Source organism: Panicum virgatum, chromosome 8K (assembly GCF_016808335.1).
Source record: "Panicum virgatum strain AP13 chromosome 8K, P.virgatum_v5, whole genome shotgun sequence".
In the NCBI taxonomy this organism is placed as follows: domain Eukaryota; kingdom Viridiplantae; phylum Streptophyta; class Magnoliopsida; order Poales; family Poaceae; genus Panicum; species Panicum virgatum.
In genome coordinates this window covers 18,573,370-18,590,125 of record NC_053143.1, presented here as the reverse complement: position 1 = coordinate 18,590,125, position 16,756 = coordinate 18,573,370, and the positions used below count along the sequence as shown (strand labels likewise).

Sequence of the window (16,756 nt, the reverse complement as noted above, 5' to 3'; positions counted from 1 at the left end):
CAAAAGTTATGAATCTGGTAGTGATTTCATATCAAAGACATATAATAAATAATAGAATGAATAATATTGACGATCAAAATTGGTGGCAACCTGAGCGGTATGCCTAGGCGGTCTGACCGGTCGCACTCCTGTAACTGGTATGGCACGATCGACTGATCTGACCGGTGGGGCAAGTACAATTGCAATTAAGGTTTAAGGATTTCTATATTTAGATATTGTAAAAAGATTTCTTGCGGGGTAAGACCTCCCCGCCCTATAAATATAAAGGGTCACGGCCGATTAAGACATCCAATTGATCAAATATAAAGCCAATCTACTATTTTATTGTCTCTACTTTTTATCACCAAACTTTAGCTCTTCCAACTCCTATCTGTTGTTCTTACTTCGTCTTTGCAACGTTTGAAGGCGTTCTAGGTAGCATGTCGATCCTATAACAACCCTACGTGCGCCTGCCCTGACGGGTCTCTCCGGGGCGAGCATTCATCAGACTTCGCCGGTTCACCTCGGTGATCGGTCTGACTGGTCCTTTAATTTAGACCAATCTGACCGCTCCACGCAGACACAGGAGGAGCTCCTCCTCGCGTCGTGCGATCATGCGCGTTTGTGTGTTGATCCAGGAAAGGAAAGGCGTCAACAAAGAATAAACAAGAAATTTTTAGAAAAAACATATACAAGCCTTCATAGTTGGTTAGGTCGGCCTTGAACTTACCAACCTTGGATTTGGACTGGACACAACAGTGGAGCACGTTCTTACTTTGTCTATGATCAACCACATAACCTCGCAGGTGCAAAGTCCCTCTCAAACCTCTCGATCGTTGGTGCGTGCTTTGCGATCGATCATGTCGTGCTTTTTGCCAGGGACCGCGCATCTATCGCACCAGCTAAAGCTTTAACCATCATGATGCATCCATTTCCTGTCATCTACCGTAACCGCAGGACTACTCTACTAGGACACCATCACCATCCAATCCGGTGATCTGACACTACGAAACCTCATGATCTAGCATTTCTTCCAACCACGGCACGCTTCCTTTTACTGCCCTGATCTTCTTTCCTTCCCTCTAGCGCCATGGCCGGCGTCAATCAAACCATACAGCAGCTCCTGCTATCGCTCGCCACCATTACCGTCATCGCCCACAGTGCCACGACCACGCACCTCCAGTTCTACATGCACGACACCGTGACGCCATCGGCGGGGAGCCCGGCGACGGCGGTGCGCGCGGTGAGGGGACCAACGCCGGCACCGGGCAACCCCATCAACCGGTTCGGCGACATGTATGTGATCGACGACGTGCTGACGGAGGGGGCCGACGCGGCGTCCCGCGCCGTCGGGCGCGCGCAGGGGTTCTACCTCATGGCGTCCCGGTCGGCCGGACCAGCTGCTGTTCTCGGCCAACGTGGTGTTTACGGCAGGGAGGCACAACGGGAGTTCCGTCGCCGTGATGGGCAGGGACGCCATCCTCGACGAGGTCAGGGAGCTCCCCGTTGTTGGGGGCACCGGCAGGTTCCGTGGCGCCGCCGGGTACGGCCTGATCCGGACGCACTCCTTCAACGCCAGCAACAACAACGCCGTGCTCAAGGTTGACATGTACCTAAGCGTGTAGGAGGGCTTTGGCGAGCAAGGCACACTCGGGTGTGGTGTCACCATTTCTATTTTGTGTAATTCAAATAATAACTAGATAGGTAGGCGCGCTACGCTGCGCCGTTCAAGTTATTTTGTACATGACTGAAACATATGAAATTCAAGTCGCAAACATAACTGTTACATAATATGAACGACGATTTAATTATACTTTACAAGTTTAATAATTAAATATATTTTGTCCATAGATTCAAACTGAATATTACGTAGGTACCACCTAAATAGCACACAGAACCCACGTGGGTCTTATATAAATAGTACATGTAGGAATTTTTTTTACGTTAGTAGGTATATTTGATGGATTAGCTTACACTAATTATTGATTTTTTAGAAAAAAATAAGATTAGAAATGAATGAATGATTCAATTATATTTTGTGAGTTTATGAAGTGAAAACAAAATTTAATAAATAGTAGAGTTACCACGTGTACATTGTATACAAAATTATTTTATTATTTTCATATACAAAAAATAGTTAAATATATTATGCGCGGCCCCCAATTAAATAGTATGTTGGTCCCACGGGGGCCACATACTGTTCATGTGGGGGTCCATGTGGGTCCCACGTAAACAGTATATGGGTCCCACATAAACAGTATGTGGGCCTCACGTGGGCCCTGTATGAACAGTTCCCCACCCCCCACGCGTGAACAGCGCACCAGCCCCACGTAGGGCCACGACTCATGAGCTTGCGCCGATTCTTGGCGCGTTAGTAGAGTATATTAATTTGGTATTTGGAGCGTTGCAATTTCTGTGAAGTTCATAGTAATTTTGGCGTTGCAATTTCTGTAGTAATAATTTGGAGCGTTGGTATATTGGTAGAGTTGGTTTAGTCGTTTGTTTTTGGCTAGTTGTTAGAGTTGCTTCACTTTGCAGTTGTTGTCTTAAGCTGTAAACCCCTCATGTAGTGTTGCTTGTTCACTCTGGATCTTTCTTTTTATTAATATAATCGGCAGCCCTCCTGCTTGGTTCGTTTTTTAAAAAAATAGTAATTTTGTTCCAATTGTTTTGAGTTGTCTGCCTGACTCAGTAATCGTACATTCTGTTATTTTATATAAAAAAATATGACATTATGTGATGATTTGTTTATGACAACTGATCAAAACGTCATAAGATCATTCTAATTTATGACGTTTTCTACGGGCTAGTATGTTCTAGTGACAAAAAAAAGATGTCCATCACTAAGACCACTCACAATCATTATAAATTATTGCAATGACATTATTGGCGAATGCTATTATTTTCCATGACAACTAGCAAGTGTCACATCTGTTAGCTCGTCCATAAATTCAGCAAAAAATATGGCCAAAGAAGCAGTCGAACACTGAACCAACGAATTCAGTTGTAAATGCGTCAAAAATAATAGCCAAAGGGGGACTCAAACCATGGCCATAAGTAAGGAGAACATATCCTGTGTTCCAGGGCCTTACGGTGTTACCCTGTTACCATTTAAAATTATATTTAAATTTGTGCATCTAAAATTCCAACAAATATATGAATGAATAGAGCACACAAGCATCTACCATCATGCAAAATTTTAGGTTGAGCCAAAATTTGTTCAAGAAGAAACAAAAAAGAAAAACTTGTATAGCGGGTTGCAACTGTGCGTCGCGGACCCGCTAGCGCTACTGTTCACACGCAGATTTCACTTTTTTGTTGCATCTTGCACAAAATTTTGTTGCATCTCAAATTTTGCATGATGGTGGAAGATGACATGGACTATCCATTTATATTTTTTTGGAATTTTAGATGCACAAATTTAAGTGTAATTTCAAAGGGTAACACTGTAAGGCCTTTTAACACAGGATACGTTCTCCATAAGTAAGACAATCAACTACCACAGCACTGAGCTATACCATTATTTGGAAAAAAATTATATTTTTCATATTTTAAAACTCATTTTGGGCCAGCGACAAATTTAGCCCAATCAGTCCAGCCAGCATCACAGTTGCGCGGAAAGCCCAACAACTAGTTGAGCAGGAAGCCAAGCAGCAAACTAGGCCGGCCCAATCCAACATATCCACCTAATGGGTAAAAACAAATAAAACAGAGTGGAACCCAGGACACCCCTTCAGGGAAGGAGTCATACCACCAAGACTGTTGTTTCTCGTGTCATAACTTGTGGCGTTGTACGGATAAAGGCATGTGAAGTGAGATGAGGACTATATGCATCTGTATACTTCATCTTTCTCTTTTTAATCTAGAATTCAAGTTCGTAATTGGTATTTCTCCCGAACTCCATCGCGTCCTGGACGGCGCAGCCAACCCTAAGCCCTCAGCTATGGCGACCAAGTGAAAAAACTATGCACCGGTGGATCAACATCACTTCCAGCGAACATGTGCCTCGGAAAGCGATTCGATCATTGTCGCTACTGGTGATCTGGGAGATCTGGCGAGAACGCAATGCAAGAGTTTTCAGGAACCACGAGACTTCACCTTTAGGACTTCTAGCAAAAATTAAAAGCGAGGCTGCAGCCTGGGTTGCTACCGGTGCAAAGGCCCTCGAGAATCTCTTACTGCGAGATTAAAACTTTTTGTTTTCTTTCTCGGCTAGCCGGTTGTATCCTCCTTCTATATCAATGAAATAGGCACATTCTCGTGCCTGTTCGTTCAAAAAAATTAATTATTCTTGTTCCAATTTTTTTTGAAAATCATGGTCTTTCATTTATTGTTGTTTGTTTAAATGTTAATTGATTTTCTAAGATCTTTTTCAAGTGGCATATTTTCTTCAATCTAAATAGGGAATAGAAAAATATGTTTTTCATAACAACTACTAATAATAATTGCTAATGTAAGTTAATATTTTCTAAAATTATGGTCCGCATAAGATTGTGTACAAATTTGAGATGCATACGAGTATGAAAATATCATAAGGTATTCAAATTCTAAAGTTTGACATATTCAAAAATATCGTGTCAATTCTTAGAATTTTATGACAAAATTTAGATATTATTGTAATTATTATGTGGTAATTTGAAGGTAAAAGTTTGACTTGTCTATAGCAAACCATTTAATTTTTCATTTATCTCCAGGATATAGGTTAGAATGGAACATATGAGCCTAAATAAATTATTTTTGTGATTTATTGTATCTTATTAGATGTACATATAGTTCAGTTTGTAATTACTCCTAACACGAGCATAGATAAGCAGTGCTTGAAGCATAGATAAGTAGTACCTAACACAGACCCTTATTGTTCTCAGCTGTCAAGCTAAATTTGAGGTCATTAGTGTGCCTACGAATGACCTCAAATTGTGCACTGGCTCAAAGGCACGGCTTTGATCGCTTCCATATCTAGTTCTTTTCTTTTGCGACCACAATTTCTAACAAGCTTGTTTTTAATACCTGCTATCCCACCATAGTCCTGTCCAGAGCGTCATATTCTCTGCACAACCAAGCGAGGCACACCAAACTTCTCTGCAACTTGCCTAGACACTCCATGATGCAAGACAGGAGGATCTGTCTTCGCCAACAATTCTAGATAAATGGCAATTTTTAATTCATCGGAGTAGTACCTCCTCCTTCTACCATTGGAACCTGCAAGAAATAAAAACCATGAAAGCATGAACATGATTAGTGAGTCGGCAAGACATTCATGCGTAAAGAGGAAACATTTTCAAGCTAAAAAACATGAACGTCCAGCAGGTACTTACCGACTGCAGCTGTTCCACCAGCAGTAGTAGCTCCGTCAGATCGTCCTTGTCCAGTACCTTCTCCATCAGCAGCAGGGACAAAACCTGTTCATGCATAGAGAGGAAACGGGCATGATCGAGCTTAAAACATGAAACCGATCTTAATGAATCAGTGAGTTAGCACTGGAATTAAGTTACCTGCTGCAGCTATTCCATCGTCAGTAGCTCCATCATGTCCAGTAGGTCCTCCATCAGCTCTTGCATGTCCAACAGCCCCGGCAGCTTCGTCAGATCATTGTTGTCCAGCAGACCCATCACCAGCAGCTACGTTGGCTCTCCGTTGTCCAGCAGCTCTTGCACGTCCAGCACCTTCTCCATTACCACCAGACTGCTCTTCTTGCGAGGCACCTACGGCAAGAAATCATCAGATATCATTAGAAACATGAACGAAACTAGAATCTACCAAATCCTAACAAGCAAGAACCAATACCTTCATCAGTCCACACCAAGTGATAATCGAGTTCATATGCAGGCCCTTCCCACTCGCCAATTTCATCCCAGTCTATAGGAGGCTCGGCATTGAGGTCTAACCCATCGGGCAGCATTGCTACTGAAATTGGTCGAGGCTAGAAGAAGGCAGGGGAAAACTTGCAGACTGCTTCTAATCCATGGTGGAGTATTTATAGATGAATTGCCCAATTTTGAAGTCTGCTGGAAAAGGGAAGCCCGGGCATTAGGGCGTGCCGTTTTCATCTTGCGATGCCTAGTTTTCAAAAAAAAATCTTGCGATGCCAAAAAATATCAAACGGAGAGAAGGAACTGGCGTGGGTGGAAGAGAAAAATTAGGTGCGCGGAAGAAAGATTTCGTGTGAAGACAGAATCAGAGGCAGATGAGGAAAAGTTTAGGCGGAAGATAGAAATCGGAAGCCTGGGCATAGGGCGCGCCGTTTTGATCTGAGAGATGGCAAACAAATTGAGCTGCGGAGGAAAGGAATTGCACCGGCCAGGAAAAAACATGGCGCGCAGAAAAGTTTTTGGCGTGGAAGAGAATTGGCGGCAGCAGTCCGTTCGTTTTCACGATGGGCTGCAGAAACGAGGAGTTCTTGGTTTTGAATGTGGGCTGAGATGGCTAATGTGATTAATTAGATTGATAAGCACACTTGGTACCCTTGGTCATTGTGCTATGTGCAAATATATCTATCATAAGTGAATGGAGGGAGTAATTTTGATAACCATAATGTAGAATTTTATTTAACATATAAATAAAAAATAGTAGATCAGTTCAAAAATTTTAAAAATTCTAGGAAACAACTTATATGTAGTCCAACACATATAAAAAATAAGTTGATGTATATAAGATAATTATTTTTGCATGTTTCTTTATAATGGTGTCATAAATGAAAAAGAAAAAGAAAAAAAAACATTAAACAGGCTGAGAAACTAAGCCAGACTGTTTTTCGTTATGGCCTGACTTCTCTTGTCTGTAGATCTCCAATCCAACGATTCGATCCGATCTCTAGATATATAAAACGCCAACTAAACTGAAAACCCTAGCTCTCCCTCCCTACCTCCACCACCACTTGCTTCCTCCTCACGCTGTGCGGCCTGCCCCCTTGCTCCCTCAGTCTCCTAACACCGCCCTCGTCGCTTCTCTCATGACGTGCGTGTTGTGTTGCGCCCCTGCCCCCTGCTGCTCTGCGGCGTGGCCTCCGCCTCTTGGCACCGCAGTTGCTGCGCTTCTCTCCGCCACCCTCTACTGCTTTTTGTGATGGCTCGGGTGGTGCGGAGGACGAAAAGGCCAAGGGCGTTGCGGTGAGGAGCTCCCGGTGCCCTGCTGACACCACAATGTGCAGGTCTCACCTTCTCTTCTCCATCCCCATCTGGATCTGGCCTCCTCCCCTTCCCACCCCCGCGACGTGGGGCAGAGGGGAACTGGCCATAATGGAAGGAGGCAAGGAGTGTCGCCAGGAGGAGGCTCTCTACTCGTGCATGGATGGAAGGAGGCGGGGTGCGCCCGGCTGCCATCGCCGGTGATCCATCGTATGGATGCTTCCACACCATGACGACCCCTCTGAGAAGATCGACAAGGTACATAGGATGTGTCCCCCCTGCTCTACATATTCATGCATCTGCATAGTGTGCCAATGTCATCATACTCGTGATTCAAAATAGTTTGGTCGGTTCCATTGCATGCTGCAGGCTTGACGTGTTCGTGTATACGAACGGGAGGCATGCTTGCAATCGAAGGCCATGGCGCTGCCACGTTGCCTCCAGTGCCTTCAAGGTGTTCGATAAGATGTCCGTCCCTAAGCTCTGGAGTCCTTTTCCGTACCAAGCATGTTAGAACACTACAACATACTATTTATGCTGCGACCGAAACATTTTGTCCCGGATCGTTGAAAATCCGTCGCAATTCACCATCCGTGACGGTTTGAGATTTCGTTGTTGATTGAGCGTCATTGATTAAATCGATCGACGATTCTTCAAAACTGTCGCGGATTGAAGCGATCCGTGATGGTTTTTGACCGTCGCAGAGTAGCCCGAGGCCCAGTTAGCCCAGTCCAAAGCCTAGTTTTAGCGACAAAAGTAAACGTCACGGATTCAGGCTGACATGGATAGTGATGTGGCTGCCAACGTGGATAATGATGTGGCTGCCAACGTGGATGATGATGTGGCCGTCTACGTGGACAATGACAAGGCTACCAACGTGGATGATGACATGGCTACTAGCGTGGACGATGACGTGGCTGCTTACATGGCACTCATGATGGCGCGTGCTGGAGCTCTCTCTTCCTCGCGCTGCTTTGTCTCACGCACGTCGTTCAGCCTGTCGCAGGATGACGAGACGCTCGGCGGCAATGGCGGGCAAGCGTGTGATGACGTTGATGTCGTCCTCTAGCAGTCGTTGATGCGAGATGTGGTGGACGGCAGCGGCGGCGTGGCGGGGTACCGGCTGCTGCCCCGGCCGCCGACGGTGTGGCGGGGACCGATGGTCGGGATGGCAGGCGGCACCATCACTAGACTTGGATCTGAATCGGGGAAATTTCCGAGTGCCTGGACGGGTGACGTGGCCGGGGAGCTGGCGCAAGCGATCTGGTGACTGGGTGGAGGTGGGGGAATCAGAGCTTGTTTAAAAGATTCAATATGAATTAAATTTTTTTGCCCAATTTTTTTGGCACGCCGGATTAAATACCGGGCGCGACTGACTGGGCGCCCGGGCGGGTGATGTGGCCGAGGAGCTGGCGCAAGATTTAATATGAATTAAATTTTTTCACTAATCATTATCTTATCCCAACGTGTGGTGTAGTGGTAGTTCACTTTTTTGATGGGGCTCAAGATTGGGGTTCAAACTCCTCATGTTGCAATTTTATTTTTATTTTTTCATATGGGAACATGATAATTTTTTATTTATGTTCGCAACGGATTTGTGTAAATGTTACGGTTTTCTGGGCCCTATCGTGACAGAATTGATAAAATGTTACAGTTTTTCGGGCTTAATATCCATGAGAGCAAGTTGCTAACGTTTTCTGAAACGGTCGCTAAAATACTGTCACAAAATAAATAGTATGTTGTAGTGGAACATGTTGGTTTAGCTTAAAACACTTGTAGTAGTATAGCTCTTTCATGATCTGTTAGTGCTCGATCTGTGTGTGTTTGTTTGGTCTTGATCTATTAGTATTGCATCTGTTAATTATTGATCTGTTTCATATTGGTTTAGCTTAGAACACTTGTAGTATTTGTCTGCTAAATGTTTCATATTGGTGTAGTTATGTGAATGAAAGCAATTGATTTATCCCAATTTCAACTTGGCCTCTTTGTATTTAGTACACATCGGATCCTCAGACAAGTAATTAATCCATAATTCCTTGCTGTTTTGTGTTGCTCCTCATTTCGCAATGCTGAGATCCATAATTCCCGCCCGCCACCGCTCCATTCCATGCAGGGAGAAGCTTTGCGGGCAGCGGAGGAAGAGAAGTCACGAATTGATGCTCTTACAAGTGGGCCCTACTTATCAGCCCGTCCAACTCAGCGTCTCTATCAACCTTGGTACATCACATGACCAAAATTAGGGGAAAGGGTAAGTAAACGGTTTTACAAAGTTGAGGGGTTAAATATCCGGTTTTATGGTTTAAGCAGTGAAGTAGTCCGACCGCAATGAATAGGGTGTTGCGTAGACTTCTTCCAATATATAATGTTAGCAGACAGTTTGTCATCGAAGAAATAACTGAAATTGCAAGGTTGACTTTCTATATTATAGAGACCGTTGCCCATGGCCCCAGATACAACTGGATGTACTGCAACAAATTCAAAATATAGGATGGCATTTGACTTAATCCGGTCTCTACCAATAGGAATTTATCAACGATCATCCTCACATGAAAATATTTTAAAATACTAATATAAATTTGGTGAATGATTGCAATATTTCAAGTCCTTGAAATACATGTGCCTTATCAAAAATAAATGGATGGAGTACCATTTGCACTTATCTCCAACAGGGAGTTTATTTGGAACTGACGTCAGCTTGTTTTCTTCCTTTGATGGAAATCAACTTGTTTTCGACCAATGCGAAGGAGACCCAACTCTACATATAGGTTTGTATCAAATTCTCCATTATTTCTTCACTACTGTACCCCCCCCCCCCTCTTTCTCTCCTGTAACCAATCGCACCATGGCCAACATCAAACGCAGTATCGTCCAGCTCCAAGTGGCACTCATCTCCATGGCGCTCGCCAGTGCCGCCGCCGCCACCACGCACCTCCGGTTCTACATGCACGGCACGGTGACAGCGTCGCCTGGGAGCCCCGCGACGGTGGTGCCCGTGGCGAGGGGCACGACGCTGCTGCCAGGCGAATTTTTCACACGTAAATGCGCGTGCGCAGTCGTGAGGATTCGAACCCATGACCTCTAGCCTAGCGCGTTGCTTCCTTACCATCTCACCTATGCATCACATGTGACTGTGTGAGAGATGCTTTTCTTTTGAACCAACCCGTGGAGGACCATTTAGTACCGGACCAAGCCACCGGCTGGTACTAAATGACACATTTTAGTACCGGTCGGTGTTACCGACCAGTACTAAATGGACGCGCCTTTTTAGTACCGGCCTGTAACACCGACCGGTACTAAAATGCGACATTTAGTACCGGCCGGTGGTTTGGTCCGGTACTAAATTGTCTCTGAGGGTTTTCAAATTTGGACCCAATACTAAAATGGCATCGGAACAAGTTTAGTACCGGACCAAATTACAACCGGTACAAACAATCAGGGACGAATGAGGTATTTTCTGGTAGTGTCGACGACCCGCTGAGACGGAGGGCCCCAGCGCGGCGTCGCCGGCCGTGGGGCGCGCGCAGGGTTTGTACCTCTTCGCGGCCCAGCACGAGCTGGTGGTGATGCACTGCCTCAGCATGGTGTTCACGGCGGAGAGGCACAACGGCAGCTACGTCGTCGTCCAGGCAAGGGATGCCCAGCATGGTGTTCACGGCGGAGAGGCACAACGGCAGCTACGTCGTCGTCCAGGCAAGGGATGCCGTCCTCGATCGTCAAGGTCAGGGAGCTGCCGGTCGTCGGCGGGGACGGCAGGTTCTGCAGCGCCACCGGGTACGGCTTGCTCAGAACGCACTCCTTCAACTCCATCACCAAAAACGCCGTGCTCAGGATCCACATGTACCTGACCATGATGTAGCCGTATGTTATTGAATTAGGAGTTTCTTTCAGCAATAATATACTGCTGTGCAAGTGTGCAAATATTAAGTCATGGTGCCATGTATTAATTTCTAGTCCCCGTAATAGATTTGCATTCGTAATCTTGAAATATCGTTGAAATGCTAGAGAAAGCTTCTATTTCTGTGTATCTTCAGAACTTCCATCACCCATATATCTTCAGAACTTCCAAGGTGTAAAATGTTCATTCTCCGTTTTGCTTTTAAATCAAAGCCTAGTAAGCCCGGCCCATTCATCTTTCTTTAAGAGTCACGTGTTTGGTTAGGGAATAGGGATGACAAATGACAATATAAAAGTCTGAAAACATTCACACATGAATGGATATGCTCTTGAAAGTTGATGTCACACCTCAAAATTTCAATTTTGGGATGCGAATAAAATTTTGAATATAATTATCCATCTTCTGAATATCTCGAGAATTTTCCAGAGTTTTCTGGCATTTATTCTTATTTGTTTTGGAGCTGAATCCATTTAATAGAAAGTTTTATATTCTTTTTCATGAGGTTCAAATATTTTATTTGGACACATCGAATCCCAAACTATCTACAGGATTTTTCTTGGCCTTTTGGGATTTTTAGGATATATTTTTTTTATGAATTAAAAAATTTATCTAGACTTTAACCTATACAAATCTTTTCCCTTTTCTTCGCGGATTGGATCCAACTGGTTTTTCCTCCATCGAGTCCTCTGAATCTCTAACCTTTCACCTCGATCAAATGATGCCTGAAACGATGCCGCATGGATCATTTTCGGTGTTGCTCTAACAATGCTCCGTTATCGTAACTGCTAACGATCTTGATCGATCTCTCGCTTTTCTGTTTAGTTCTCTCGAACAGTCCGTTCACCTCCGACCAGGTCCATCACTCTAAAATTCTAGGCCCAACCTCGATCTCTAGTAGCCGCCCATCGTTGTTTCCCTCTCTCTGTATACTTCTCTTCGCGACTCAAATTCTAACAGTCGGCCCGAATAAATCCCGCCCCAACCGAGCGCCCTTCGTTTCGCGCTCGCTCTCTCTCTCTCTCTCGTTTTCCCTTCTGTTCGTGATGTCGACGAGCCAGAGCCGACTGCCATCGGAATTTCGACCATCTCAATGTCCACCGACCAAATCTGAGGACGCCATGAGCTTGCCCTCGGCAAGCTGCACCTTCTCTGCCTCTTCTCAATGTCTCCTGGCCTCGCGCCGCACCGCACCGCACAACTTGACGTTGTCAGGGAGCACCGGTCCAAGCCTATGGCACCTCGGCATCCGTCTCGACGCGCACCTCCCCTAGCAGCGACTTCATGCCCCGGCGCCTCACCTCGTCCTCGTCACGCACAGCGCAGCTGTGCCCTGCCCTTTCCTCGTCACGCCTAACTGTAGTATGCACGGCACCATACGAATCGTGAGCTCTTGCCCCCTTATCTAAACAGCTAGCTTGACATGCTAACAAACTATCTAACTAACACGTGCAATGTCCAGCTCCGGCGAGCCGATTAACCTCCTCGGCTCGCACGACCAAGCGGTGGCCAGCACTGGCCTTCCCTTGCTGAACCCCATGGTGCCAGAAAGGCCAACACCACCGTGAGGCCCAGAACCCGACCCCTCCGTACGAGCCAACCCGAGTCGAGTTGGACTCGGCGTCGTCGCTGCGACGCTGCCTGGCACGAACGCCCAGGTCAGCCAAGGGCCTTCTTGAAGCAAGTGCTCGTGCCGCAGGAGTCCTAGCTTTGCACGCCCTCCACCTTGTGTCACCCTGCTCCGTGCGGCTGCAACGCGACCCGGCTGCAGTAGCGCGCGCAGCACGCGAGCGCTACCGCCGCTATCTTCACGTGCGCGCTTGCAGCGCCTAGCGTCGAGCGCCCGCAGCACCTATCTAGGGCAGGCGCCCTTGGCCCCACGCCCCTGCCCTACTTTCCCTCTCGCGCACGCCCCTGCAGCGCCGCCGCTTGCCTCGTCGTGGGCCAGACACACCCCACCTGCTGCCGACGCCCAGGAACCGGCCAGCGCCGCGCCGTTCCGGGACCCTGCACCGCGCGACCCGAGGCCCCGTGCCCTGCCATGGCGCATGCGCCACCGCCCAGGAAGCAGGAACAGAAGCCGTCGCCGACCTTTACCCCTCATCGACCTCTACGATCTTTTGCCCAAAACTCAGTGTTTTATGAGTCTAGCAAATCTTCTCGGCTAGCACTTCAAATTTCCAGTTAATCTCGCTTAATCCTCTAAGGCCCTGTTTACCGCATAGAATCGTTGCTTTAACTCCGTTTTAAATCGTTGTTTTTGCGTTAGTTTTGTTTTAGCATGAGCTATAGTTTAGTAGTGCCATTGTATCGTAGTTCCTGTTTTAAAATAAATTTAGAATTAATTTGATTAATGACTATTGGAACTAGCTTTTCTAATTAAAAGCTAATTAGAGCTCTACACCGGTTTTCATAAATAATGTTAATTTGATTAAACCTCAAATCAGATGTGTTTCTAAATAATTTGTTTAGTGCAACACGAATCATAAAGTTCTACGCTAGTTGCTCTCACATATCTTTTATTTACTAGTTAGATAACTAACTGGATTAATTTATACTGAAATTTGGAAAATAAAATACGACTAAGTGGATCTCGTCTTTACAAATATAATTTAATATGATTTAGTCATGATCTAGATATTTCTTTTAAATATCCTTTACCTGTGTTTTCTTAATTAAAATAAATCTAGCTTATAGTTTTCTTTTCTGTTATAATATAAATCTTCATTAGCCGTATCTTTTCAACCGTAGCTCTGTTGTCAGCGTTTCTTGCGCTCTTGTCATCGTAGCTTCGAGCCCTCTTCTTTAGTGTGCTCCTTGTAATGCTTTTCTTATATTTAGTGTTGTGTTCTTAGTAGTGTTTATTTTGTTTGTTGCTTGTATCTTTGTCCCGATGCTTGTTGCGAGTAGAAAGGAACGCAGTTCGAGAGCTGTGAAGATGAAGAGTTGCAAGAACAAGAGTTGAAGACTCTGAGCAGTTATAGATTGTGACGTTCAACATTCTGGCTCATATAGGTGTATTTCATTCAAGAATGCTCTGTAGGACAGCAACTTTGCTTAACCAATCATACAAACATGACTACTCCCTCTCGCACCTTGATTTTTCTCTTTGTATTCCTGCCAGCAATCCTCGCCAAGGGCAACATCCTTGAAGACATCCTTCCAAATCCGTGCAAGTGCTGCCAAGAGAATGAGACTCGCCTTCATATGTACTTGCACCAGTTCCCTCACTTGCCAGGTGTTACAAACCGGAACGAATATACCATGGTAAGCTCTCCGGAACCTATAGGGTTTGGCACAATGATAGTCCACGATTGGGTTCTCACCACAGGGCTCAGTGCGACTGAAAATGTTGTGGGGCGTCTGCAAGGCTTTCATCTTCAAGCTGGTCAAGCCACCACCAGCTGGTACACAGCTCACACCATAGTGTTCCGCGACGGCAGGTAAAAACAACATCTACCCACATCATGTAGTTCGTGGACTCTTCCTTTTTTGTAGAAAGTATTATTATTTTATATCTACGAGATTATATTGCCAAAATACGTAAAGTCATAAAACCCATAATGTTAGGACCATTATGGTAGACATAATTAATTGTGATACCTGAAACTTGATCTCTTCTTGTGCGCTAAATAGTTTTGCAGGGTCCACACTTGAGGTGTCGGGGATCACAGAGGTAAAACCAAATGGTGAATGGTCAATTACGGGTGGGACTGCAGCATTTGCTAGTGCGCATGGAACAATCAAGTTCATAAATTCGCAGAGTAGTACCGCCACTGATGCCATAAAGGAGCTTGATATTCATGTATTCCACACTCCAGAGCCAGCGGTAAATAAATACTTCTTAACTTTTTAGATTTGACAACAAGGTTAAATATATGATTGTGTATTTAAGAAATTTGTATGTACATATATATTGTGTGTTTTTATTTTGCTAATGCCAATTTCTAGCACACAACGTCTGCACCGATATTGATTTTTTTTTCTTTCTACAGGGCTAAGGTGCAGCCCCGTTGGATCGAAGTGGAACTAGTGAGATCAAATGATGCTATCAGCCGATTGGAATCGTGAATTCAATTCACAAAGTATTGGCACAGTTAATATTTGAATAAATAATGTTGTTTGTCGAAACTTTAGTGTGTTTTTGTTTGTGGTATTAGACCAAGCTAGGTCCAGTACTTGCTTAGCAGAGTTATGGTTAGTCTTTTGTGGTATTACCCTTCCAGCGGAACCATTTCTTATCATGTTTGTCGATTATTGATACATTTGTTTGTAGCTCGGGAACTATCTTTCCTAGCAAGAGACCCATGTTTCATAGTTTGAGCTTCCTTATGCAATGCTTTGACTAATGCTTCGAACCATTTATATCGTTTTGGTGCATATCAAAATGTGTTTATACAACTAGTGGAGGTGCACGTGTCGCATGCACGTGTTTTAAAAAATCAAATAAATAAGAATTTGTATTAATAGAATATAACGTAAACCATGATTTATATTTATACTAACAATATACATGAGCAAAGGATATATTTTAAAAACAGTAATCAAATAACCAACAATTTAATAATTAAAATGATTCACTTAAAAAATTTAACCCATATGCCAATTATTTATACTCAACAATTTATGACATAATTACAATAATTAAATTTTCATAGTTGTTGATCCATTCTGATAGACACGGATGCTCTGTCTAATCAGGGTGCTCATGTGATCATGGCAACTATCCCACATACTCCCTCCGTTCCACAAGAATGTAAAGCTCAGCTTCTTGAGAAGTCAAACAATCTTAAATTTGACCAAATAACAGTGTAGCTCATGGAGTGTGCATTATCAAAACATAGCATTAAAGATCTGATCAATGATCCTGTTGCTAGCTGCAGAAAGAGACAACAAGGCAGGCTCATGAAGCTCACCATTGGAACAAGACACTTGTTCCTAAGGGCCTTGTTATCATGCAAGATTGACTCTGCAGCTGCAAAACAACACTAGAAGAAAAGTGAGAATAAGTATCATCCTGATTTGGTATTTTGCAGGGAACAGACAAGCACTTTTTTTAGAAAAAAATCTTGATAGGATCCTACATATTATCACAAAAATGTTAGTTTTATAAAAAAAAAGCAGACCTATTGTGGCAGAAAGAAGCAAGAATAAGAAAAGAAACCTAATAGAATATTTTGGAGCGTGGCGCGTGCCTCCTTCCACGCCGCCCGGCCTGTCCCCAAGAACATGTTGAGCGTCTCCTGAGCAGAGCATCAAGGGTGCTAATTATTTCCTACTCTACGCACCACCAGAGCCAGTCACCACAACCGTCTCAATGGCCTGAATCCTCTCAATCCCCAGTAACTCCCACCAACCACGTTTCCGCGGAGGTAAACCAAGCTGATCAACCCAATCCACCATGGAGCAACTGAATTGAGGGTTCGAGAGCGTAGAAGAGTACCTGGTGCAAGCACGGGGAGCCGGCAAGCGCGGGCCCCTTGAAGAGCCCGGCGTCAGTGACAGCGGTGAGGTCGAGCGTTAAGTCCCCCGAATTGGTTGTAGAAAGAGACACACAAGATTCATGAAACCAAAATCTCATGTCTCAAAAACAATAGTGAAAAGCCACACAACCGATAGTTGAAAAGACGAATTCAATTACTAAGATCTCACCACTTATTTGATGATTCGTTGTATATCCTCTTGTAGTGTTTGTGCACAGCAACAGAGAGCACCTGCACAACCAAGTTGACTGCTAAGCTCAAGGCCCACATAGGTACAA

At 44.6% G+C, this 16,756-nt stretch overlaps 1 protein-coding gene and 1 pseudogene across 1 annotated transcript; both read left to right on the top strand.

Moving 5' to 3' along the window:
• The first annotated feature begins 916 nt into the window (after positions 1-916).
• LOC120646206 lies at positions 917-1,717 on the top strand (annotated as a pseudogene).
• Positions 1,718-14,070: 12,353 nt separating this feature from the next.
• LOC120645531 (pterocarpan synthase 1-like) lies at positions 14,071-15,962 on the top strand. Its single transcript, XM_039922316.1, has 3 exons — positions 14,071-14,438; positions 14,632-14,824; positions 15,873-15,962. The coding sequence occupies exons 1-3, from the start codon at positions 14,071-14,073 to the stop codon at positions 15,960-15,962; spliced, it is 651 nt and encodes a 216-aa protein (XP_039778250.1).
• Positions 15,963-16,756: the final 794 nt, after the last annotated feature.